This window comes from Dasypus novemcinctus, chromosome 3 (genome assembly GCF_030445035.2).
Source record: "Dasypus novemcinctus isolate mDasNov1 chromosome 3, mDasNov1.1.hap2, whole genome shotgun sequence".
Lineage (NCBI taxonomy): Eukaryota > Metazoa > Chordata > Mammalia > Cingulata > Dasypodidae > Dasypus > Dasypus novemcinctus.
Genome location: NC_080675.1, coordinates 39,761,484 through 39,788,635, shown reverse-complemented (window position 1 = coordinate 39,788,635; position 27,152 = coordinate 39,761,484). Strand labels below are relative to the sequence as shown.

The window sequence follows — 27,152 nt, the reverse complement described above, 5'->3', positions numbered from 1 at the left end:
TTGTCATGAAGGCTCTAAGGCATCTTCAGAGAGAAGTAGGGTGATGCAGCCAGTGCCCTCTCTTGAAGGCCCCTGAGTCTGGTGATGTAGCTGAGAATAAACATGTTTACTCTCCATTTCTCACTACCAAGATTTCTTAATCAAGTTTGCCAGTCCACCCAGAAAAATGAGAACAAGGACTTGAGATTTTCAGTGGACTTAAACTTAAACAAGCCTAAATTAAAGGCTTTCAGATTGAAAGATCTAGGAAAACACACACTCTTTTTCACATTTTAGCTTTTATTGGTGTTTTTGTAAATTTATTAAAAGCATAAAGAAGCTTAAGTTAATTACAATCTTTGTTGTGTGTATATGTGTGGCTGGTGGGGGAAAGGAGTTAAGAGTTGGAACAAAGAAGCCCAAACACCTTCGCTGGCAAGAGGATGAGTGAAGTGGAAAGGGAAGTCCCAATGGTAGGAAATCAATACACTGGGAAAATAGTGGAATATACACAGTTGTGGGTAGCCCCTCTCATGATGGTATAAAGAAGAAGCAAAGGCCCAAGGAAGCTGGAATATTTTTTTCTTTCAAAGAGAAAGTGTAAGGGTTACCTACATTTTTAATATAAGGCTCAAAAGAGGCAAATGTACTTATTATGTACATGGCTCCTTCCTAAACCCAGGGTGTAGCCCTTAGGTTTCTTTGAATATCAGTGAAATCTGTTAAGACATTTTGTCTCTTAGGTAGCCTTAATTGTTTTTTCTGTGTTCAAAAAACTGATGAAATGTAAGATTTCTTTAAAATATATTGAAATATTTTGCATTGTTCACTCTGCCTGAAACAAGAGTTACAGTATTGCTGGACATACTAGAAATGATTTCCCAACTATCTGCTTGCAAAGCTGGATGCTGTTTATGGATGGATTGCACACATTGAAGCACACCCCCAAAGCAGGTGCATATCCTACATGGGATCTAGATTCTGCATGAGGATCTCTCCAAAATAAATTCCCTAGAATTTTTATTTCCAGTCAGAACAATGTCCCCACCCCTAACATCCTAATTCTTCTTATTTGTGGCACATGATCTCAAGGGTCAAGGACAAATGAACAAAAATTCCAACAATTTAGGTCCCAGCTGTAATGAGATGGAAGATCTCCAGGATCAGTAAAATTCCAGAGTCTCAAAATTGCTTTCCATGTTCTCATAGCAGCTCTTGATTACTTTTGCCTGGATTCCTCTGATTCTCATCCTTTCTTCCCCTACAACATGAGGTGAACTAAGACTCAGGAGAAGTCTGTGATCCACCCGTCTCTTGTAAGTTTCATTTCTCTTCCTGATCCCACAGAGGACCAGCTATTTCTTTACCACATCCAATGATGGAAATGGTGCTCAAAATTGTCTGCTTCCTCATGATTACTTAAAAGTGGGGAAATAAAGCGAAGTCCTTGGGAGAACTTTTCAGGTTAACTCAAGGCTCACAATTCCTTTTAAATAAATCAAAGAACACTGGTCTTAAACCAAATAATGGCACTCACAAGAAGTGGAAAAGAGGGGCAAGACACCTCTTACCTGGAGACAACAGGAGCGCTGTTTGCAAATGGATACCCAACAAGAAAAGAAAGAAAATGAAAGAGCATTAAGGTTTCATCTTGAAAGTGTTCCAGACTTGTGGTTGCTGGCAGCATAAAGAAAGCAGTGAGCTTAGGAGGTGAGAGCTCTGCAGCCACATGCAAAACAGCATTTGAACCATGCGCAGCAACAGCAGCAAGAGGTGTGAGCAACTGGAGAAGCTGCCGTGCGATGCACCTGGAATTATGAGAGCTTTCCCCACGTCTTTCTTGCAACCCTGAGGGCTAGGGATGGAAGACTGAAAATGGGCAAATTAAGTGGGTGGGGCAGAATCAGAGTTGATCATTTGTGATCTTCTAGGGGATCCGGTTAATACATCTATTCTGTAAAGAAGATGTGAAAATCCAGTTAGCATGAAAACTGCAGGTTGCAACCCTACTAGAGTAACAGGCATACCATGGTAAATAATGCCCTGGGGCTTGAATGGAAGTTCAGGGCACTGAGTCTTGGTGTGCAAGAGTGGAACACTACCTAGGTTGGTATCCTCCATCCCTAAGGTCATATGATCAGACCAGGCTCAGCTTGCCAGTACTCAGAAAGTTTCCAATGCCACAAGTAACTTCCTAGCTACCACGGTGGCCAGATGTTCAACTTCCCCTAAAAAATGCCCTAATGAAAAGGTAAGTCCTGCACAATGTTTCCCTGAATGGCTTATCATTTTATAAGTATATCTGGAGGTCAAACCACAGACTCAAACCATTTTGCATCCCTGGTGCCAAGCAAAGTGCCTGAACCTAGGAGGTATTCAATAAAGACTTGTCAACTATTTATTTTGGCATTTACCCTTTCCATCGATCCTATGGTACCACATCTCTGGATCGTGGTCTTTTTGTTCCAGAGAGGGTAGACTAAGCCAGAGTCCAGATATTCTGCATGAAAGAGACTTTCAAACCAAGAGCTATACATAGATGGGTGATGACAAATGCAAGATCCTTATAAAGACTGGAAAGCTGAGTAAAAGAAGTACCCAGCACAGGCTGTTCCCCTCCCAAATTTTACCCAGCACCTGAATTTGTAGTCATGATAAACTCTCTTAGACTTCAAGATTCCAAAATGAAAATTTCTTGTGACACACACATTATCATCTCAATGGTGGGTTATTCCAGCCCCTCACTTCTTGGCTTTTGTCAGATAAAAGTCTGGGAACATCCTGCATGACTCTTGGTGCAGCTGCTGACTGATGGAGATTACTGAAGAAGGAGGGGGCTGTGAATTGTTTCCTCTAAGAATCTCTAGGAATGCAGCTCAGGCCTGTGATCCATCATCCCATATTCACAGCCACTGAAGACATATGAGGGTTCAGAATCTGTGTGATATACAAGTAAGGCAAACAGAAGCTGATTTTTTCCCGGTATGTCCCATCTGGAATTCCAAGGGATAAGAGATCAGTGAATCTCCTCACTGCAGTGAGATAGATAATTAATAAGCAAGAGAACTTTTTATTCTGCTCTTTCCATGGGTCTGTAAGGAGGAGTCCCTTTGCCCCAAGTTCCAGAGATCCCAACACATTGGTGGACCCAGCAGGACAGACAGGGCAGCTGTTCCCAAAGGGTTCCCACTGTCCTGTTTTTCATTCGGACTTCCTTCCCAACACCTAGAGCAGTGAGAGAGCTTGTGGTCAGCTGGAATTGCATCATGTTCTAGTCATTGCCTCCACGAATCTGAGATGTACCACTCAGCAGACACAGATGGGACATGAGATCCAGGTAAGCCAACTTTGAGTGACACAATTCCTTCAGGACATTTTTCTTCTGCTACTGCTGAGAGAAGCTGGAGCTGAACCTTCCCCTGTATTGATCCCCAGGGTCAGCTAAGAGTTATTTATCTCTGCTCAACTATTCCAGGGACAAGCAGAAAACAACATAGCATGACAAGTGATTGGAAGCACCTGGGCAGTTTGTCAGGGTGCACCTGTGGTTGTCGAAGTAGGTGTGACAAATAGGCACCATTCTTTGGGGATAGAACTTTCCTTTCCCACCTGAGGCTTCCAGTGCCCAGGCCCAGGCCCCACCAGCCCTAACCATGCCGCTCTCAGTGTTGCTCTCAGAAGTCTACTTCTAGACTCCAGGGCTTACTCTACTCCAAGGCAGCTGTGTTTCTATTTCAACCTCCTTTTTAGTCCCTCTCTCAGCTTGTCCAACACTTTCAACCTTACCTTTGAAATATGTTCTGTTTGCCAATAATAGAATCTCCTATTTAAAATCCAGTTCTTTTTTTAAAAAAATGCAGTTGTCATTTGACCATGCAGAGACTATGCCATTCTGAATTCCAGAGACTCTTCCATGAAACAGTGATGATGAAAAGCCATTTCCACTGTATGATCTCTCACTCTGAGAACGGTAAGGAATTCTGGAAATCTGGATGGGTTTTCATTTATTTCTGAGCATAGGCAATCATATTTATGACCTTTCACCTTATGGTCTGATACCAAAATATGGGAAGAATTGAATAAACTGAAAACTAATCCCATAGGTAACAGTTTAGGAAGTCAGGAAACCAACACATTTCCTACTGGCATATTCCATCCTGATGTCTTAGTCACTGGCAGATGGAAGGTATATCACACAGGTGGCTTGCTGAAATCCTTGTCTTCTCACCCACTTCCTCTACCATGTCTAGGCTAACACCAGGGCTTTGCTGACATTTCCTAGGATGAAGAATCCAATGAAAAAGTAAAGCTGTCTTCAAGTGGGGAGTAGTCATAGGCACTTACTTTTGGCCAAGTATCTTGAAGAGCACAGACTTATTTTAGGTCAGTCTCTGTCCTGTTCTTGGTAGGTTTTTTTTTTTTCCCAAAGAGGCAGAAAACAAGAGTCTCCTTACTAGTGTAATGAAGGCCTGGATGGATTCCCAATATATTCCTTTCGGTCTGGATCCACTGTCTCCCTTCCAACTACTCTAGATGATCCTTGGTGCTTCTTTCATTTAATATAAGTAGCTGGGACTATCAAAATTGATGAAGCTGGCTTACAATTATTTTGAATATATGCTACATCCAACCAATGATGAAGATGCTGAGTAAATGCACATGAAAGGTGGGAATGAGGTAGGGCAGGTACTGAGACAACTTCAGAGAAAATTCTTGGTGGCAGGAACAGGAGGATTGGCAAGGATACAATCTGAGAAGGAACAGAGCCAGGGATTTTCTTTTTCTTCTAGCACTCTTTGACAGTCAAGCTGCTGGCAACATCTTATTAGGTGGCTTGGAGAGGGAGAGCAATGGAAGATGGAGGAGGCTTCTTCCTTTAGAGCACCAGGTATGTCCAAACCAGTGGGGACATAGAAATGATCAACCCTGAAGAGAGAGTGCCTAGCAGATAATGAGAACTGATCAATCATATGGGGCCAAGAAGAAGACCTGCAGATGAGCCTGTGGGGGTGAAGTTGTGGAACCTCTTAAATCTGTCCTTGAGGGAAAGCCTCTATGCTGCTCCTTGCCATAGGTGTATGAAGTAGCTGCAGAATAATGATTCCTTGTTGACAAAAAGATGAGTTTCACAGCTCCTTCTTCCATTAGGCTCCCAGCCGTCTATCTCTCCCGAAGAGGTTGTGAGGGTATTTACCCATTACCACATTTATTTCCTCCCACACTGCCAAAGTAGTGGCATCTAAACATTTTCTTCAGGGGAAGAATTTCTTCTTTACATTTACCCTAGTTGCAACAAGATCAGTTCCTTAGAGACGCAACCCTGGTAGATTTTCCAAGTTGAATGTCCTGAGGAAGGAGGAGATGAGGCCACTTCTCTGGTGTGGAATGAGAGCCACCTTGAGATTTAAGTGAGATGCTCACTTGCAGATGCCAAGCACAGGCGGCTTCAGTGAGTCATCCAATGCTTGTCTTTCAGGGATCAGCACCAACTGCACTGTTTAGAGTCTCTTCTCCTGTTGGAAAACCCACAAGTCAAAACTCTGGGCCTGCCCCTTGTCAGTACTTTTCCAGTGCCTACTGGTGAGGGGGCTTCCATACCTGGAATTACTTCCTTCCTTTTGAAGACTCTGTTTTAGAGGTTGCATTATCCCAAGTAGCTTGGCTAAGGTACCCTACCTTGGGGCCGGGGTAGGAGTAGAGTGGATTAGGGTGGGATGCCGAAGGGTAGAAGAATAGCTCAGGATTCCAGATTGCATGATTACTTCAGAATCCAGCTCTCTCCACGGTGTCTGACAACTGGTATCTTTTTCATACTATAGTCTACCCAACTGTGAAATAGCCAGAGAATACACTTACCTCCGCAAAACAGCCAGAGAATAACCTGCCAAGCACTCAACAGAAGTTGAGGGAATGTAGCAGAAAACTGTCAATGCATCATTGCAATATGAGTCCCAACCCCCATCCCAAACTCACCCACATTCCATCCAGGCTAGAGAGTGAGGGGGTGGGAGGGGAAGGAGGTAGGGAAGGGGCACAGGCATGCATCACACCCTTCTCTTCTCCTCCTCACCCACCAAGAAGGAGTTTGCACCATTACAGGTTGTAGTATGTATGTGAGGGGAGGGATGGGGAATGCAGGGGACAGTGGTAATTGGATAACTGGAGCAAGATATGGGAAGTAACTCATACGGGTAATGAGAAGTTGAGGCTGCAGTGCTGCCTAGAAGGCGAGAAAGGAGGACTGTAAATAAGCTAAGGCTGAGAAGGCAGAGATGATACCGAAACAGGGTGAGAGCGAGAATACAGGAGGGAAAAGAATTAGAAAAGTCCATTGGTCAAAAGGAGAAAGGAGGAGAAGGGAAGAAAAAGGGGAGAGAAAAAATATATAGTTGCTTTTCTTTTTTGTTGTTTTTCAGTTAAAAAATTTTTTTTTCTTTAAGAATCTCACACCTGATATTCCACGTTCCATCCATTTCGGTTCACCAAGGGCAATGAAGAAATTCTCTTGCCTTTCGTATTCCTCCTCATCTACTATTTTAACCCTTATGGTTTTCCTGTAGGGACAACAAGAGAGAGAATGTGTCGACTGGGTGGGTTGATTGGTTGGTCACTTGGAGCACAGCCTTTAAAATCATTCCCCATCACTCTTGGCACATGCAGCCCAGGCCCGCCAGGGTGGCTTTTGGCAGAACTATGGTAGACTGTGATGTTCTTATATATTTTTTAAAAAATGGACTAAGTTTTTCTTGTCTCCTTGTTCACAGTTGTTTTTATGGGTAAGAGGGAGAGGGAGTCACGAAGATAGGAAGGGATGGGAAGAAAGAGGAGGGTGGGATGGGAGACGGTGGGGAGGAGTCATTTCAGATCCTGCTGATGGTTAGTAGGGAATGAGTGGGGCAGCACATTCCACTGGCTGTCACATGGTAGTGGTGGCATTTTGGCATTTCTCTGGGCAGTGGGTAAAGTACTGGCCCATTGTGAATGGCCCAAGACCCTTCCACAACAGAAAATTGGGTCAACAGATCCCAGGGCCTTGTTTTCCTACTTTCCTTCTCACGGAGCCTCATAAAATTTTATAAGGACGGTTTTTATAAGGAAGGGAAGCCAATGAGAAAGAGAGAGAGAGAGAGAGAGAAAGAGGGAGTGAGGCAAAATTCTATTCTCTTTCTTGTCCTTTATCTCACAGGGCTTCAATGGCGGGAATTAAAATAAATACGTGTTAACCACTATAAGGCTATCCTTTAGTATTTGCAGTGGATGTACTTCTGAAAAGAATAAGAAAATGAGGCAAATCAAATTCTTCATTTCCTTTTGGCTTCTACCATATAAGGGTGCCGTGTTCCAAGGCTGGTTTCCTTCTAACCAATTATCAAGGGTTTTGGGGGGTGGCAAATGATGGAGGTTTCAGTTCATTGCTGGGTATCTCAACAAAACACAGTGTCTTAAAAACAAATCACCCAGGGAAGTAAAGTTTCTTTGAAAACCACTCCCCTCGAAAGGCTTGCCCAAAGTTTGTTCTGGCTCATTGACACATGGAGAAGGTGCTATCTGGACAGGAATCTTCCTGTGTGGCTTCTCCTGGTCCTTCACAGAGCTACAGTGGTGGTCACTAGTGAGCAGGGATTGTTATTCTCTGCTTGTGTTCTTATCTGAGACCTAAATGATCTCCAAGTTGCAAAAATGTGTAAGGAATGAGAGCTGAAAATGTCTCCTCAGATCCTCTGATCTTTCTAAGAGATGCTCAGCTCTAAGATCTATAAAACAGTACACTAATTTGAGATTGATTGTTGGGCAAAAGATTTGCCATGCACTTGTGTTGTGCATGTGTATTTTATAAATGTGTTTTTTGTCACCTTTTTGGCACTTTTTTTTTGCCACCTTTGTATGTCTTGCACAAGGGACAAAAACAAAGCTTACTGATTGTCAAGAAGCATTTCCAAACTCTAGATGTGGGAACCTGGAAATGTGTTCGAGAGGTGAGCCTGGACTGTTTTCCTGCTGCAGCGACCCTGCTGAGGGATGAGAACAGGGCATCTGTGATCTGGGCACGGCTGGAGGGGCATGATCGAAGACGAGGTCTGGGAAGGTATGCTGCCCCAGGTACCAGCAGCTCCCTACCACAGAAGGGCCTGTGCAGGAGAGGATTTTTCTGATGGGTCTCCTGGAGACCTGGGATCTGTAGGGTCATTTAAGTTGAAGGTGAAGGCTCCATCTACTCTGAGAAATCCCCTGAACTTGTTGGAGAAGCTTCTCTCTCCCGCTATTCTTAAGCTCTGCCTCCACATCTAAATGCTCTTAACAGAAAAAGTAGTGGACAAGGTAGGTAGGTCTTTGACTTAGATTTGGAATTCAAACCCATACTTTTGGCTCTATCGAGGTCAGGGAGAGAAATATGCCTCATTTGTAGGAATGCAGCTGATGAGATGGCACCTAAGGTCTGTTTCGTGGAGTGGGGTGAACCACAAATAGAAGCAACATCCCAGTACAAATGATCCTCAGCTTCCAAGGACTATAAGCTTAGCCCTGAGAATAACTGCCTGGCAGCACTCTGGGCCGAGGGCCCGTGTCCGTTTCCCAGTGCTGCTGCATGCCTACCTGACACTGTGCTATCTGGCCTTTTCCTTTCCTGAACACTAATCTGGGAGAAGGCCTCAGGTAAGGCCCTCTCAGGGTTCTGGCCAGCCCCTTCTCTCTCCCCCCTCTCTTCCCAAACCATTTCCCCATCCCACAGTCCACATTACTATTGAGTCTTGAGCATCCTCTTATGGATACCATGTGACAGCGGCAGGTGTTAGGACAGGGCTGGGGGCACAGACGGGAGAGAGAAGAAGGAGGGTCCAAAAAGAGCCAAAGAGAGAAAAAGAGAGAAATAAGGGAAAGGAAACCAGAGGGGTAGGAGAAAAGAGGAGGAGAAGGAGACAGACGGAGTGGAGAAAGAAAGAAACGGAAGAGGAAAGAAGAGTGTTGATGTTAGTATGGAGGGCAGGGTACTACACCTTTCTGAAAACTCATATCCACCATGCGGGGGCCCATCATCTCAATGAAGTAATTCTTGTTTTTCTCATATGCCTCATCATCAATTACCTTGATGTGAATTGTTTTGCTGTGGATGGAAAGATAAGTATCATAAGCAGGGAGCAGAGTAGGGGGCAGGCCAGCCAGGAGAAGACACAGGAAGAGAAGGAAACAATGAAAAGATCCAGAGAGGTCAAAGTTTGCCCCAGCACCACAGGGGCCTGCAGGACAGCTGCTGCCCTGGGCCCCCTCCAGCCTCCCAGGGCTCCTCTTGGGTTCCGTGTGGTGTCGTGGCAGGATCACACTCAAAGAAGGGGAAGGGCTCAGGCTTTACCATCCAAGGCTCTGGGCTCTCTGCCAGATATGCTGTCTTACCTTGGGGGAATCATTGAACTGATATACAAATGGGACAAATAACTCTTGCAGCATCACAGGGTCCTCCCATAATGTTTGTTTCCTTATCCCTCTTGCTCTGGGGACAAGAGAGAAGTTTTTGACTTTTGCGACTTGATGTTGATCTGTAAGATTTATTTTATAGAAAGGGCAGAAAGTGGGGGACAAGTTGGCCCGGGGGCCTTCCCTGGAAACTGTAGAACTTCTCCCTTTCTCTTATGGCAGTAACTTCCCCAGGGGAGTAGAAGGTTCATTAGGACCCAGTCAGGTAATTCACAGCAGGCCTCAAAAACGACTCCAATAAACCATCTCCAAATGAGCTTTTGCAGTCCCAAGGATATACTGGTTGGGTCCACATTACCTCTGGGGCACTCTGAATGCTGATTAATTGATGCGTCCTACAATTATCTTGTGAACAGCACAATTAGATTGGTTTTTAGGTTAAAAGGTGTTATTCTGTTAATGTAAACAATTAAAAATATAAAACAGTTTTAGTAACCCTATTTTGCATTTCTTCATTTTTAAAAATAGATTATGGGAGCGTAGGCCCATCCCAACCTTTGCTGAATGAGGGGACCCAGACTAGATGCTTAAACCTTTCTAGGAAGGCATGAGACATTGCACTGGGGTGGACTCACGCAGGAGCCTTTTTCAGCTGCTGGTGACTCAAAGCCTGCCCCTTGTGCAGGAGTCTTCAGCAACCCCCTTTATTCTTTCTGAAAAAGTACGAATATCTTTACATCCTGACTTGGAACAATCTCTGTTCTCCTGAACATTCCCAAGTCTCAGGAAGGCCTGTGGATGTCTCCAGAGGTTCCACCACCCTCTCTGCTGCTTCTGTAGAATCAGATGTGGAGTCCACTGCTCCTGAAGTGAATGTCAGAGCAGTTACTCACCTCACTCAGCTAAGATGGAGTTGAAGGACAGCCACCACACCATGGAGCCTAGAGTGCCTACAACTGAAAGCAGGAGGATTGCATCCAGTATCCATGTGGAATCTGAGCCTCCTCTTGACATAGAGATGCCACGGACATAACCAATCCAAGGTCCACAGAGAAAAGGTGGCATTGGAGTGGAGTGGGAAAAGTGGACTTGGTGGCTGATATGGGTATGGGGAATGGCAGGAAAAGATGAGATGTGGAGGCGCCTTTGGGACTTAGAGTTGCCCTGAATGGTGCTGCAGGGACAATCACCGGACATTGTAAATCCTCCCAGGGCCCACTGGATGGAATGTGGGAGAGTATGGGCCATGATGTGGACCATTGACCATGAGGTGCAGAGATGCCCAGAGATGTACTTACCAAATGCAATGGATGTATCATGATGATGGGAGTGAGTGTTGCTGCGGGGGGAGTGGTGGGTGGGGGTGGTGGGGTTGAATGGGACCTCATATTGTTTTTTTAATGTAATATTTTTACAAAATCAATTAAAAAAATTTAAAAAAAGAGCAGTTACTAATACACCCCTGCCCTTGCCACCCCACCACCTACAAAAAAAGACCCCAGACCCTCATCACCCCAGTCACAGGAAAATCTGGCTAGCCACCAAAGAAAACACGAGAGCTCAGCCTGCGAAAGGCCACATCCTTCTGCCTTCCTTCTTCCAGAACAGGGGCACTGGTAGAGTGAGTGCATTTGCGATGGAAACCAAGGACCTGGGTTCAAATCCCACCTCTCCTCCTTACCAGCTATGTGACCTTGGGCAACTTGATAAAACTCTCCAAGTCTCATTATCAGTGGAATTAATAAAAGCTACTTCAGAGTGTCCTTAAACGAGTTAATGCATGTAAAATCCTTGGCAGGATGTATGTCACCTAGTAAGTATTAAATAAATAGTAACCATTACTACTAAGAATAATAATGAACCCAACTTGGTGGCTGGAGAGTAAAACACATGAGGAACTCTTATCATCTCCAGTTATTAAGTCAGAAAATACGGAGTCATAAACAAAGAGAACTGGTAACTCCAGGTATGGCACAGGCTGGAAGCAGAAATAAGGTCATGAAAAGTTTGGATAAAACAAGATGAGAGCTCCCAAATGGATTATTAGAGGGGCTTGAGATATTAAGCATGGTAACATGGAAAGCAACTCTTATTTTCTCTCAAAATCTGGCTCCTGTCACTGACAAGCTCTGGGCTGGACAGAACACGTGTCCCACACAATACAGCATTGCTAATGCTCTGTTTGACTTTTAGTGAACAGATAAAACAGAATAAAAGAAGCCTTCAACATCTTAAATGAAGGCAGAGAAATGAGGACAAGCATTAAGTAGCAGCAAGAGAAATTTAGGTTAGCTAGCTGGAAGAACCTGTTGGAGGGTGGGATGAGTGCAGGAGGCAGGTGTAGGATTCCCTCCAGAGATCATTCCAGAGGAAAGCATCACATCTGTTTAGAGTTAAGGTACTATTTTGCCTGGAGGGTAGAGAAATCCCTTCCAGCTCTTGAAAACTGAGAAACGCCTCACCTTGGGCTGAGCCACAAGCAGGCCATGAGAACATTTAAATTTAGCAGGACTCATCAGCCAGGTCCTGAATCCTCTTTCCAAACTTATTCTTCCCATCTCAGTCAATGGCACTACCACCTACCAAACTGCTCAAGCCCTGCCTCAAACCTGGACTCGCCCCTGAGTCCTTCCTTGCTCTCACTTTCACTCCTCCCACACACCCGTGTGCACGTCTAATCCACCACCACCTTTCCCTGGGCTATCAAGATATAGATGGAAACACCATCCACCACCTCTCCCTTGGACTTTGTGGTTTTTCTCCTCCTCCCTTGACTTCCTTCTCCAGTCCCACGTGGCATAACAGCCAGGATTATTGCTTATAAAGTGCAATTCAGGTTCTATCGCACCTCTTCACACTGGAAAAAATATGAAGTCCTTACCATGGCCTGCAGGACCCTGCGCAGTACAGCCCCTGCTGACTTCTCCGACCACATTCCTAACTCCCCTTTTTGGGAGTCCTGGACCCCCTGGTCTTTCTATTCCTTAAATCGAGTCCCCTTCCATTCAGTGTATCGTCCTTGCTATTCCCTCTGCCTGGGATGCTCATTGCCAAGGTCTTTGCTTATCCTCATCCTTTGGGTGTCAGCATATACATCACCTCTTGGGTGAAACCTTGCATGGCTACCCTATGTAGAGGAGACCCCTCCCCACCACCCGTTACTTTCCATCACATTACTCTGCTCATTCCCTTCAGCACACTTATCACCACCGGAAAGGACTTGTTAGCTAATTAGTTTCCTTGTTTACAGCCTGTCTGTCCATAGTAGAGCGAAAGCTCCATGAGGACAGACAGAGGACTTGAAATGAGTCTACCTCTGCCTTTCTGCAGTAAAAATGTAACTCTTTCAGAACAAAAGAATATTTTGAAGTTGACTTTGATGGAATACCAGAGCCCAATACCAGGTTAGTGAACCCACTATATTTGTCCCACCTAAAGGAGATCTCTTCAACAACAATGTGGAATCTAACTTAATGCTTTATCTTAGGGGGTTTGAACCCTATGTTTCCCCTTTTCCCAATTCCTTCTTCCAGCTCATTGGCAGTTGCTGAATGGTCATGGGGTCAGATTATGCTGAGCAGCTGCAACTAGAGCCAATAATGCTTTCAGAGGGAGGTTCCAAAGCAGCTTCCCAGATTAGACTTGGCTGTGCCACTGTGGAAAGGAGATGCTCCCAGGAGGTCTCCCACTAACAGCCCGGAAAGGATTAGGAGACACAAATTCCTGGGCTGCCTGGCTGGCCTCTCAGAACATTCCTTTGCATTGAGGACACTCAATTACAGACCAAGGTAATTGGCCGTCAGGGTACTGCAAAGGGAAGGACACTTTAACTGTTGAGTTCCTTCGGGGTGAAAAGGGGAGGAAGTAGCATTTATTTGTTGAATGGATGAATATTAAATGGGAGTAGAACCCTATAACTTCATTTTATACGAAGGAAGGAAGAAAGAAATCTAAAATAGGATAGAAGTCACTTTGTGTCCTACACAATGAGAAGAACTCTCTTATTTCATCCTTGCTTCAGCCATTAAATACATATTTTTACTTCCATTTTAAAGATGAGAAAACTGATGCTCAGAGAGGTTAAGTAATTTGCCTGGAGTCACACACCAAGTAAGCAGCAGAACTTGAATTTTCGCATATGCCCTTCATTACTCCTATAGTTTATTTTCTTCCAGTATTCTGTGCCATTCCCAAGTGGCAGCCAGTGAGGAACCACAGAACTCTCCCATTTAAATTCAGGTAGCACACGCAGGTAATAAGTGGATCTGCCTTCTGTCTGAAGTGGCTTCGTAACCTTTTTGGCCCTCCCACACTAGAAATAATCCCTAAGCACAGGCTGGGCTTCTGACTTGGCAACCTCTTCCCTCCTGACTCCTACTAAATGACTCTTTGCCATATCAAGAAGGGTTTCCTTTCACCACTTCTAAATTTATCCTCACTGCTCCAGGGCAGTTAACACTCCCAAAGCCTCCTTGACCTGGGGCCGCAGGACAGAGCTGCAGGATGAGCTGGTGACTTCCGGAGGGGAGCTTTCCAAAGCCGCACATCCTTGTGCTGGGTTCTTCTTCTAGGCTCCTTTATCTTTCTGGTTGGGTGCCAGCCACCTGCATCTCTTCCTTTGCTAGGTTTCTGACTCTGGGAACCTGGACAGAAAGGTCCACACACAAGCACATCCTAAAAACCCACCACCGACCCTCCTCCCTCTCACCCTTCTGCGTGGTCTGATGCAAAAACTCCTTTTCTCAAGAGAAAGCTTAGGATGCTCTAATTGTTTTTTTTCTCTTGAAAATAAGCGTGTCATAGGGCCCCTGAGAATAGTGCTTCTCAGACTTCAATGTACATGTGAATCACCTGGGGATCTTGTTGCAGTGTGGATTCTGACTCAGGAGGTGTGGGGCAGGACCTGACATTCCACATTTCTCACAAGATCCCAGGTAATGCAGCTGCTGCTGTTCCCTGGACCACACTCTGAGGAGCAGGGACCAAGACTCCTTGGAGAAAGAAGTCTCTCTGATTCTGTTAAATAATTAGGGAAAGGGTGGCCACTGCTCAAATGCTAGTGTCAGGTGGGAGATGAGGAACTAGAATCAAAGTCTAGAGTTCCAACCAAAGGCTGGAGTAATTAGGTCTATTCTGACACTACATTTTGAGAGGGATGTTGGAGTACATTCAGAAAAGAGTGACTAAGATGATGAGAAGTCTAGAAATCACATTGCATTTCAAATTAATTTACTAATATTTATGTAATACGTATGCCCTTTGTGCCCCATACTGTTCTAAGCACTTGCCTTGTATTAAGTGATGTGATCTTCACAATATGCCAGGCATGGTTCTAGTCTGCTGCTCTCGCTGCATACAATATCTCATTTAATCTTCACCATAATCTGTGAGGTGGGTAATATTTTTATCTTCACTTTGCAGATGAGAAATCAGACTTGTCCCAGATAATAACTAAGTGTAAGCAGAGCTGGGATTCAAACTCAAACAGTGCAGATCTAAAGACTGTGCTTCTAATTACTGGGATCTGATATGTGTGATCCAGAGGAGAGATGTCTCCTGGGGGTTATGGTAAACAAGCTAAATGGTGCTAGGACGGTCACAAATTCTCCTTCCAAAGGACTAGGGCCATTGATGGAAAGTGCCAGGGAGGCAGACTTCAACCATGTATTACATAAGTGATGGGAACTGACTTCTAAGGGAGTGATTGCCCCATTCCTGGTGATAGCAAATAAAGAAAATGGATGATCACACCTGAATAAGGCTTTAGAAAGGATTCCTGCATGCTGTAGATCAAGCAGATAACGTCTTATGGTCTACACCAAGGGGTGTGCTGGTAAGCTAGCTCTTTCAGGGATTGGGTGAGGGGGAAGTAGCCTGATTTGTAGCTTTGGTCTTCTATGGTGTCAGTGTTCTCAGTATAATTGATTTTAAGCCACCAATGGTTTAAAAAACTGACTAGCAAAATTTCTAAACTTAAAATAATCAACTCTTGTGAGCTGGTTGGAACTGGTCAAAATGCTTGAGAATGGTTATGATGGGATATGAGTGTTCTCATAGATTTATAAATAATCTTGTCACATTCTAGTATTTGCACAAAATGGATAAGTATCTGATAAAATGAGGTATGAAAGGGTCTATTCAAACAAGTCTTTGGACAAAAAGGCTTAAAGATTTGGCTTTTAAAAGGAAGACGGGGTGGAGATGCTAAGATAGAAAAAATTTCTAAAATGGCTCTGCAAAGATGTCCTGTCAGAATTCCTAGAAACTGTGAACATGATGAGATATTACTTCCATGATTTATGACATTATATGATGCTGGTGACCTTAAAATAGGGAGAGTATCTGGGTGATCCTGATCTAATTACATGAACCCTTAAAAGCAGAGTGCTTTCTCTGGGCTGAAGAAGAAGAGAAAGCCAGAAAGAGCTGAAGCTGGAGAAGCACTTGACATGCTGTTTTGGTTTAAAAATAGAGGGGACCATGTGAGAAAGAATGTAGGCAGTCTCCAGGAGCAAAGAGTGGCGCAACAAGGAAACCAACAAGTGTGAAAGAATGTAGGCAGTCTCCAGGAGCAAAGAGCGGTGTAACAAGGAAACCAACAAGTGTGAAAGAATGTAGGCAGTCTCCAGGAGGAAAGAGCGGTGCAACAAGGAAACCAACAAATGTGAAAGAATATAGGCAGTCTCCAGGAGCAAAGAGTGGAGCAACAAGGAAACCAACAAGGGCCTCAGACACACAGAGCAAGAAAATGGATCCTGCTAACAATCTGAATGGGCTTGGAAGTAGATTTTTCCCCAGAACTTCCAGATAAGAGCCCAGCCTGGCCAACACCTTGATTTCAGCCTTATGAGACCTAAGTGGAGACCTCCAGTTGAGCCTCCCTAGGCTTCTGACCTACAGAACTATGAGGTAATAAATGAGTGCTGTTTAATGACACTAACACACTTAAATTTGTGCTGAAGGTACACATTTGTGACAATTTGCTACACAGCAAAAGACAATTAATATTGGTAGCTTATTTTCAGAAGGCAGGGACTGATCCAGATGGTCTCTTGGAACTAACTTGCAGCAACTATTTGTAGTCAGAATACTTTGTCCTGTTGGTAGGCCCCCTGTTAGGCTATACAGCACCTTTATGAAAAGCAGAAAAGGGATACAGCTCTGGGAATATAAAATTTATCAAGGACAGGGTGCTTTCCTCTGGCTTATATAATACCATGCTAGGGTGCAGGACTTGGTGTGAAGAGCATTGGCTGGATTTTAGCTTCCTCTCAAAAGTCATTATGCAGTGCACAACCAGCACTGCTGTATGCAGCAGTCCTGCTGGGCAAACCCTTGCATTTTTCACTATTCCACACATGTCTGGTGAACCACGAGAAATAAGGGACACATTGAGGCAGAGATGGGTATCGCTGAAGAAATTTCTGCAATTTGGAAGGATAGTCAAGTGGACAAGAGAATGAGCAGGCGGGGAGGTATAAAGTAGGAAGGAGGGAGATCTGGGTCTGTGTGTGTGTGTGTGTGTGTGTGTTTGTGTGAGAGAGAGAGCATGCATGGGATCCTTGTGGCTTTGTCAACTGTTCTGGATCCACCTGATAACTGCTGCTTGCAGCCTCTCCATGCCTACAAGTAGCCAGACTGATGAGAGAAGAGCCCCAAGTATGTGGCTTCCCTTAGGCAAAATGTAGGAACATTTTGTCTCTACTAACAATTACGGCCTGACTGCTGGACATATCCACGGCACACACCCACATGTTTGAGGACTTGATGCACATTCTGTTCATTGAGGAATAGTTGAGTTCATAACTAAGTACCATAGCTTATGGTTGACTCCTTTGCTCTTCCAAATACCCATTTTCCCAGTGCCTCAAGAGGTGTCTTACCTGCAGCTAAAGGGAAAAGAGCACCTGGGGTAATTGCATGTTTATGGACCTAGGCTTCAGGAAATGGTCAGGGGTGAGATGGTTATAAAAACTTCAAAGGGACCACTTGCTCTGCTCTCCCAAAGGTCAGGAGGAAGTGAGATGCCCACTTTCTAGAAAAGCGATCTTCTAAAATAGGTGCCCTTCCTTTTGGAGGCTGTTAGGTTTTGCAGTGCAGCTCTACAGGGTAGAAGAGATTTTAAATCACAATTTTAAAAATCTTCTCTACCATTTCTTAGAGGATAAAGTCTGAGGTGTTCATCTCAGGAATCGGAAGCTCTCTGTAATGCCTAACCCATCCATCTCTGCAATCTTACCTCTTCACAATTGCCCACATGAACTCTGTACTTCAACTCTCATCATTATGCCCCATCATATTCTTCTCACACTAGGAATCCTCCTTTCTTATTTCCACATACTCATCCATCCATCATCCATCATCCATCCATCAACCATACATCCATCATTCACCATCCATGCATCCATGCATCCATGCATCCATCCCCTTCATTCAGCAAATACTTACGCACTTAATACATGTCAAGCAAGAAAGACATAATTTCTGCTTTCAAAATGTCTTCTGTACTTGGGGGAGACAAATAATTGAGTAATTATAGTACCTCAAGTAATTTTAGTTAAGTGTGGTAATAGAGAAAGAAGAGGGCTGAGGAAACGGGCTCAGGAAACTTTCTCAGATGTTGTTTCAGTAAAGATGGAATGATGAGATGAGTTGGTTAGTTAGGAGGAAGGGAAGGAGTCTTCAGACAGATGAAGCAGCATATACAAAAGGCTTGTCGGTGAGAAAATACATGGCAGTTCCAAAGAAGTAAAATGGGTTTATTTTGGCTAGAGCATCAAGAGTGAGGGGGGCAAGTGGAAATATATGAGTCAGGAAAGGAGAAGGACCCAGGCTATGAAAGGGCCTTGTAAGTCATGCCAGGGGGTTCTGGTGATCTGCCCTTCTCTCTACCTATCTAGATCTCCCTTGCCCCATTCAAATAGAGTCCAGATACCTCCCAAGTCTGGGAGGATGTTCCTGCATCATTCAGCCCATACTGAGTTTCCGAGGTCCTAAGTCCCTGACTGTTGCACTAAATGAATCAAGTGTTGCCTGATATGCAACACTTGCATGCAAAACATGGGGGAAATTAATGTATCTTCAATGGTCTAGATACAATTCCTCTGCCAGGACAAGAGTGTCTTAATCTCTTTAAGCTGTGGAAAAGATTTTCCTCCCTTTTTGCTGTGCCGTGGTGGGGAGTGCTTCTTTCTCCTGATTGTGAGGGTCTGCATGTGAGTGGGGTGCCGTGGGGAGGGGTGTTAAGGATGAGGAGGAGTCCAGTCTACATGAGAGAGAGAATATGAGTATATATGACTCATTTTTTACAGCCTTATTTCAGTTCCAAGTTTGCCCTGCCTCACCCCAAGAGAGTGGAGGGGAGCTTCAGAGGGTTTGCAACTCCAGGGCTCTCCCTTTGCAAAGTCAAATGGGGAAACAACACACACCAGGGGTCTGGCAATAAATTGCTGCTGTGCCGTGAAGTTGATAAACCCCCTTCTTGAAAAGAAAATGGGAATAATCAATAAAAACATTTCATTTAACAGTGTGTCTGCTCCCAGCCCTGAAAAGAACAAGTGGCTGGTTATCTGATTTATGGCTTTTGAGATGTTGGGTCTCTCTGGCTTGCTTTCTGTCTTTGCTGGGGATCTCATTTTTAAAGAATGATTTTGATTCAAGCACAAAAGAAAGAGGTTTGAATTGTATAGACATGAAAGTTCAGGTCCAAGGAAAACCTTCCAATGATTAGGAAGAGACAGGCTGGCTCCTAACTCAGTCAAAGGTCCTTGCATTACACCTTAATTCCCTATCAATTTGAGCATTTACAGAACATGTAATTTCTGGCGATAATTTCTAGAGATCTTAGTCAGTAAAAAATCCAGGAAAGCTGTCCCTGGACTAGGTGGGGGAAAGCCTTAGTTAGAGCCTTAACTACATAGAAGAGAGGCTGAGTCTATAGAAACATTTTTGACTGAATCAATCAGGACGAAAGTAAAGCAGAGCTGCAGCACGGAACAACAGCAGGGACACCACTCACATAGAAGTCAGTGGGAATGCTGCCCCCTGGAGTTGTGCAGTACAGGGGCCCTGGATCATGGAACAGCATATGAATTGTGTCAGTGACAGTGACTGTCATGTTCTGTATGTGTTGTGTTGTGGGTCCCAAAGAGGTTGTTAGAAATTCCATCTGTGAGACTTCTAAATGACCCTTCTTCTACTAGTTAGAAGGCAATTTCTTGTTTGGACCACCTAGAGACAAAATTGGTCCAGACTGTTAAAGGGTTGGAGCCAGAGGGCCTGAATCCTAGTCCCAGCTCAGGATTTTTGTGGGTAATGACAGGAGTAGAAGAACACAACCCTTGCTTATGAAAACTACAGAGCTAATTCAGCTCTATGTGTGTGTAACGTAAATAGGGCTCTAAGCCTACCATCAGGACCTAAACCCTTATGCCTTTCAGGAGCCAGCCAACTTTCCCAACCTTTCAGTCATCCCTTCCTCACCACCCCCAACTCTTCACCTGCCCTTCCTCTTCCTCTTTCTCACCAGGTCCTCTCTGAGAGCTCAGCTCTGACGTGCCTGCCCAAGGTTTGCGATGGGCAGGAGGATCCCTGCCGAGCTCCCTCCTTTCAGACAGCTGGGATGTCTTCTTGGAGGACATTGCTCTTGAATGCCCTCTGGGCCCTAGCTCTGCTTCCCCTGCCTTGGTCAGGCTTCTGTGTGCTGCACACACGCCATTCCTCAATGTGGGCCCCTCTGCTGGATTCTCCAAACGGCACCGCTGGGGCTGTAAACTGTCAGTGTGCTCCCCGAGGGGCAGGCGCCATGACCTCTTCCCATGTAGCCCACCCATGTGGCTATGCACTCGTACATGGACCCTCGTGAGCACCAGCCTTCATAGCCCCGCACCAGATGCATATGGAGAAAGCTGGGGTGGTTGGCATAGGACTGGGAAAAAGAAAGGAATCAGCAGCGAGGAAAAGCAAAGGGAGGGAGAAGGCCCACACTTACCAGCCCTTTGTTTTCTCCCCTTCACCTGTCTTCCTTTACCCGCAGTGCAGAAGCGAGACACTGTCATTCTTTCCTTTAATCCTCACCATTTCCCTCCAAGGGGATATTATTACCCTCATTTAACAGAGACATTAAAAGACCTTCCCAAGCACATCCAGCAGTAGCTCCTGCTAACTCAACCTACAAAACACTTCCTCAGTTAGTCCACCTTTCCCCATCTCTGCCATGCCACCCTTGTCAATCCACTACCACCTCTCACCTAGACTCCTGAATAGCCATCGCACTTGTGTCCCTGTTTCCTTATGCTGTTACAGTCCATTCTCCTCTCATTAGCCAGAGTGTTTTTTTTGTTTTTTACAGGGAATCATAGCATGCTACTCCTCTACCTAAATCTCCCAATAGATTTCCATTGCACTAAGATTAAAATGAAAACTGTGTAACATAGCTCGGGGGTTGTCAAGCTTTAGTATGCTCAGAATCATCTGGGGGGCTTGATAATACACAGTATACTGAACCCCATCTCCAGAGTTTCTGATTCCAGAGGTCTTGGCTTAGGTACAAGACTTTTCAATTCTAACAAGTGATGCTGCTGTTGTTATTTCCAGGACCACACTGAGAACCACGGATCAAGACCACAAAGCCTGGTCTTGCTTACTCACCTTCTATCACTTCTTGTCCTTATCCAGTCTGCTGAGCCACAGTTGCCTTCTTTCTGTTTTCTCAAACCTATCAGCCTTGTTCCTGCCTCAGGACCTTTGCATTGTTTCCTCTGCTTGGAACTTTCCTCCTCCAGAAATTCACAATTAGTTCCTTTTAAATGTCTCAGTGTAAATGTCACTTCCTTGTCTACCAGTCCAATTGGCCCTTCAGCTACTGTCCATCAAATCACCCTGTTTTATTTTTATCTTGTTTATTTATTTGTTTATTTGTATACGGTCCTTTCCCCCCGCCAGAATTTAAGCTCCATGAGAACAGGAACGGTCTCTGTCTTGTTCACCAACACCTGGAAGAGTGTGTGGCATATAGATCATACCTAATAAATGTTTGTTGAATGAATGATTAATGAATATGAATAAGTGATGGAGCCAGAATTTGAGCGCAGGACTGTCTGACTACATAGCCTACTCGTGGCATATCATAGTTCTACTGTTAGAGATGCTGTGGAAGACTTTTGGCTGGACTCACTGACTCCATTCTTGCCCATTCTTACCCCCTCCTGAGTGCTGCCACTGGCCTACTCTTATGAAAAGATCACTTGAAAGGCTCCCCTTTCTCTCCCCAAATAAGTCTAACTCTTTTACCTGGCCTTCAGAGCATGCACGAAAGGAGTCACCTTGGTTCTGCTTGTCCCTAGCTGGGAGGCCTTAACTGAGCTGAGCTTCAGATTCACTATCTTTAAACTCTCAGGGGACTGTTGTGAGAGCCGACTGGACCAGCTAATACCAAAAGACTGGCCTAGTACTTGGCCCAGAGCAGGTGCAGAACCAATGTGAACTCCCTGCCCCTCCTCTTCCCTCTGCTCTTCTGCCTGGGCTACCTCTGTGCCTCTTACCAGCACACCTGGTTTGGTGTCTGATGCATGCTGTCCCCTTCATTTTAATGCTTTCCCTTCTGTTTTCAAGTTTAGCCAAACATGCCCATTCTCCAAGGCTGTGAGCTTGTATCATACCTCCTAGAATCACCATGGTCTGGCATGGGGCAGGTGTAGGCCAGGCCCAGAGCAAGAATGAAGACCCAGTTAAGGGAGCGGATGTGGCTCAGGCCATTGGGCACTTGCCTCCTACGTGGGAGGTCCTGGGTTCGGTTCCTCCTGGAGAAGGCACGCAAACAATGAGCTGACAGATGAGAGAACTATCTGGGGGAATGGCGGGGGACAAATAAATCTTAAAAAAAAAAGACTCAACTAAAATCCCTCCTCTTCTAAGATGCCTCTGATGACTCCAGTTCCCACTGAGCACCCCTCCCCAGAATTCCTAGAGCAGTGTTTTTATCACAACTTGTCCCTGATTAATCCCTATTTGTTTCATGGGTTCATATTGACACCATATTTAGAGGTCAGCTGCCTAAGGACAGCATGGCCTGGTCCTCTTCCCAAATCTGGGTGCTGGACAGAGAGGTCATATTCCCCATGCCCTCACTGATAATGTTGCGAGATGGACTAAAGAATGGCTGGGGCAGAGGGGTAGAGGCTGCCATATAATGCTGCAGCTCAGTGTGTTCAGATGGTGCCTGGTTTTGATATATTCTGACAGAGAGGCCTCCCATGCCCCCACATGGGCAGCTGTGTAGTGGACAAACTCTGTATCTACCCCTGAACTTGGCAAATTTCTTACCTCTGAGTTCAGTTTCCTTATCTGTGAAATGGTGACCACAATACTTGTCAAATTTCTGTGAGGACTAGAGGAAATAAGCAATGAAGCTAGTGTGGTACCTGACACATACGGGTAGTTTCTTCATCTGTAATGGGTATCTATAATATCTCTCTAAGCCCTAATCCTCTGTGGTTTAATAATCCCTAGTGAACCTAGCTTTGCAATGGGAAACATATGTCACAATTTCCTTCTTCTAAAGCCCTGGCAGAACTGACACTTTCTGTTAAGCCCAGATACAGCCTCAAAACCTTTCTCAAAACAGTCCTCTAGCTAGTCTCTATGAAAGGTATTAAATTTGGAACTCAATTTGGCACACATGTGTCATTCAATCATTCATTCATTCAAATATTTATTTATTCTTTCTTTCTTTGATTCAATTCACAATTAGGCCTTGAGGATACAGGGAAAAATGAGGTAAATCTTTCCTCACCCCTGGGAGCATTGCACACTGGTTAGGGCCACCTGAAACATTCCATCTTGAGAGGATGTGGATGGCATGAAATAAGGAATCCATCCAGCAGCAATGCTTAACTGTTAAGCTCATAGAGCTGAAACCTGCCCTGTAGGCTGTGGGTAAGGGTGGGAAGAGGCTGGATGGCCACAGAGCTCTGAGGGAAGGGATAACATAAAGAAAGGTGGAAGGAAGGCTGTTAGTTGCCTTGGACACCCTCAAGGTAGACCTGCCAGATATAATGCTAATGGGTGGGCCAGCTCCTTATAAGTGGAGGAAGTCACAGATTCAGGAATGACAGGGTGGGCTCTGCCAGCAGGAACCACAGCCACCTCCTAAAGTTCCCAGTGAAAGACGTTCCAACCCCCAGGGAGTAACACATCAGTATGTACACCTTCAGTTGTGAAGGGAAAGCAACTGATCGTTTGAACCACGTGCTATTTTCAGAGCTTCCTTCCCTTACAGACCTAAAGTGTTTAAGGAATGTCAACCTGTCTGGCCTCCCAATTAGGTGGCAGCAGTGGTATTCTTCCCATTTTACAGATGAGAAAACCAGAGCATGGGTAGATTAAATTGCTTTCTGGGGATAACAACAATAACTCACTTCAGTTTTGACCTCAGTTAAGTATATTCTCCACTGTTCCTTCCAGTGGCCGATGCCGAGATGATGCGACTAAAACACATAGCATCGTAACTGGCACGTAATAAGTGGTCATAGATGTCACTTAATTTAATGATATTCTGTGTTTGAGCCATGAGAGCAACCAGTAAAGATTATTCTTTTCCTAGTTCCCAGGATAGAGTCAGGAAAGGGAAGACAACTGCACATAAATCAAGTGCTAGTTCTGGACCACGCAGGTCCATGGTCTAGCCTGAGGAAGAATCACAGAAGAAAGGGTATGCCTCGAGAAGTGATGAATGTCCTCAACATCATTCCTTACTTTCATATCACTGCACATAGACCTTCCCTCCTGACTTAGGAAGTTCTGTTTGGAAATAAGGATCATTTTCCCCCTGCACCTACATGGCCATTCATATTTCCTGCTGCCCCAAATGCTCACACCATGCCTCTCAGAGGACAACCTTCCCTATTAGCCAACACTGGGGGTTGCAGAGGCTGTTCATTTGCATATTTGCATACTTAAATCATATAGATTAGAGACAGGCCTTCAAGGGTCCATTCTTGGTATTCTCTGGATGGGTGTTTGTGTGGAAGAAACAATGGCATCAGTTTGTACCACTGAAGTCTCCCCATTTGACAACCTTGGATAAGTTCTCCATGAAAGGTCAAGCAAGTAGGGACAGTAACTGAAATCACTTCCCTTTAGCCTAATCTTGGCTGCTATTATTGATAGGTAGGTGCCAACACACATCCCCCTTCTCTTTTTCCAGAAATGCAAAAATCTGAGTTTTGCAGTTTCAGTCTCAGTTTCTCAAGCTCCTTTTCCATCCTGCCCTTATTCCAGTGAATTCCCCTGATTTCTGCTCCCTTGCTCTTCTAACCAGGCCAGGTGAGGTGGGGAAAGGGAGACTGTTTCCCTTTCAGAACACATTTGTTCTTTCTCCAATTTCCCTCTCTCAACCCAGTTCCGGGCAGAAGATGTGTAGTCGATGCTCATTCAAAGTAGGACTTTTGCATGTTTTTGTCCTATTGGTGAAAATAAAATAAGCCTGGGAGAGTCAAGGTTCATAGAGAGGCTAGGACCAGCTGACAGGAGCCAGCCCAGAAAGCCTGTGGATACCCCAGTTAAAAAATTTTTTGTTTATACTGCACATCTGTGGGCTGCTGCCTTTCTGATGACATTCAGGGCATGGAACAGTCAGGCAGAGTTGCTCACCTGAAACTGAAGGTAGTGACAATTGGGCTGATAAAAGAAAACATAATGACAGTGACAGTAATAGAATACATTAAAAATTCTACATCTGCCTGCAGGGCCTTTAATCAAGGATTTCAAAGCACTTTCCCCACATCTTGCCCATTCATCTTTACCACATCCCTGGGAAATAGCTGGCAGGTAGGAGCAGAGTACTATAAATAGAGTACTGTATCATTACCTTTGATGGGAACACTATGTATTTATACAGCATTTTCTCTGAAGAGCTGAAGGGCTCCACACACATTATATTATCTCATTCTAATTCATTCATACAACTTTCCCCACCTCTGCTGCCTTGCAGGTAGTTTGGAAAAGCTTTGGATCCACAGAAATTCACAACTTTAATGCCTTCTCCCCCTTGCCACCCTTGCAGAATTCACAGGAACTTCCCAGTCCTGCTCTTGCTAACCTTAAGTAGCCAAAACCACACACGCCTGGTCTAGACATGAAGCCACAACCACCCCCTTAGTACATGCACTCAGTTTTATGTCAGATACACAAATGGCTGTAGGAAAAAGATGTAATAAATTTCCTTACTGTCAGATTTCATTTGGGTCTAGTGTGTTGGTTTTGTAAAACCTCATTTGTATGGTTCTCTGTTAACCTATCAGGAATTGTTATGCAGATACAGGGCAGGGAATGGGTCTGCTTGTGAGGGTTGATCACACAAGCACATGAGGAAGGCTTCACTAGTAGGACAATCTCTGTTCACCTTGAAAATGGGAATCACCTTTAGAATTGATGGGGCAGATTACTTTTATTTGCAAGGGCTTCTGTGTTTCCCTTTCACTGATAACAACGGTTAAGTGTTGTTCTTCTCTTAAGATACTTGCAGTTGTAAAGAATCAACTAATTGCGCAATTGTTTTATTATTTGCCTTCCCCACCATCCTAAGCTCTACCATGGCAGGAATTGTACCTGTTTTATTCATCTCCATATCTGCAGAGTTTAGCACGTGACAGATGCTTAATAAAACTGTTTGCTGAATGAATGAATGAGAGAATAAATGATGCTATAGGACTTTTAAAAATATTTTTTAGGAGGTACCAGGTATCGAACCTGGGACCTCATACATGTCAAGCAGGCACTGAACCACTTAGCCACACCTGCTCCACTAGCGTACAGCTTCTTATCATGATCTTTTTGCACTGGTTTGTTTCATTTCAAAGCATCATCACAGCCTCCACTCTATCATGGTACACCCTGTGAAATGCAGCCTCACCAACCTTCACTCTCATTCTCAGCTCTCAAGGAACACTGGACCTGCTTAGGGAGAGGTAAAGGCCATATATTTATCTCCTCCTTTCCCACCCCCCCCGACTAGACCTAGACTCATCCATTAATCTAATAATTCAGTTGAACTCTGTCCTCGGTTTTTAAATGGCCTGCTGAAAAAAGCCCAGCGCTCCTGCAAACTCTCTCTCCCACCTTTGTGTTAATGGTATAGTGGGAAAAACATATAAACTCAGGTGGTTTGGAAAAGCTTTCAGACTTGAGTTAAAAATCTTATTTCTCATGCTTATAGCTATATGACCTTGGCCAAATTCCTAACCTCTTTAGCTCCAGTTTCTTCAGCAATAACATGGCAGTTACAACACCCACACAGGGGTTAAATGAGAAAGCACAGGCAGCCGGCTCAGCAAATGGCTGTTCCCTTTGCTTGCCTTCTATCCTTGACCTCTTCCTTTACTCATCCTCCCTCCTGCCTACCTGCTATCCTTTGGATGCTTCTAGCTGTCACCCCCTAAGTTTTAGGTTCCATGCTGGAAGTGTTGAGACTCAGGCTATATTTAGATGCCTTGGGTCTTTTATCTTTTTTTTAACCACTGTGTTGCTATGGTGATGGTGAAGTGGGGGAGGGGACAGCTTGAAAGGAAGGATGGAGCTAAGCCAATGAAGATGGGGGGCTCAGGCTGCAGACTGTTCCTAGTAAACTAGTGTTCTCTGAGCATCCTTACCTCAGCATTCCACCAGGAGATGCCACAAGGGTGGGGAGGAGGCGCCGCCTGGCAAAGGCTCTTATGAAAAGGAGACATAAGATGGTTGATTGCTGAAAACTGTTCACCCCACTG

The 27,152-nt window shown here is 44.7% G+C and overlaps 1 protein-coding gene across 6 annotated transcripts in view; it reads right to left on the bottom strand.

Moving 5' to 3' along the window:
• SLC8A3 (solute carrier family 8 member A3) overlaps positions 1–27,152 on the bottom strand; it is a 160,638-nt gene that overhangs the window by 10,137 nt on the left and 123,349 nt on the right. For 2 of the 6 annotated variants that reach the window (XM_058293187.2, XM_058293189.2), the window contains exons 3-4: positions 8,976–9,082; positions 1,551–1,568 (exon numbers count right to left, since the gene is read on the bottom strand). In XM_058293187.2, coding sequence (XP_058149170.1) covers positions 1,551–1,568; positions 8,976–9,082 — 125 coding nt within the window. Of the gene's footprint in view, positions 1–1,550; positions 1,569–6,429; positions 6,534–8,975; positions 9,083–27,152 lie in introns of all 6 variants that reach the window. The other 4 variants (XM_058293191.1, XM_058293192.1, XM_058293188.2 and 1 more) reach the window with 3 other exon arrangements.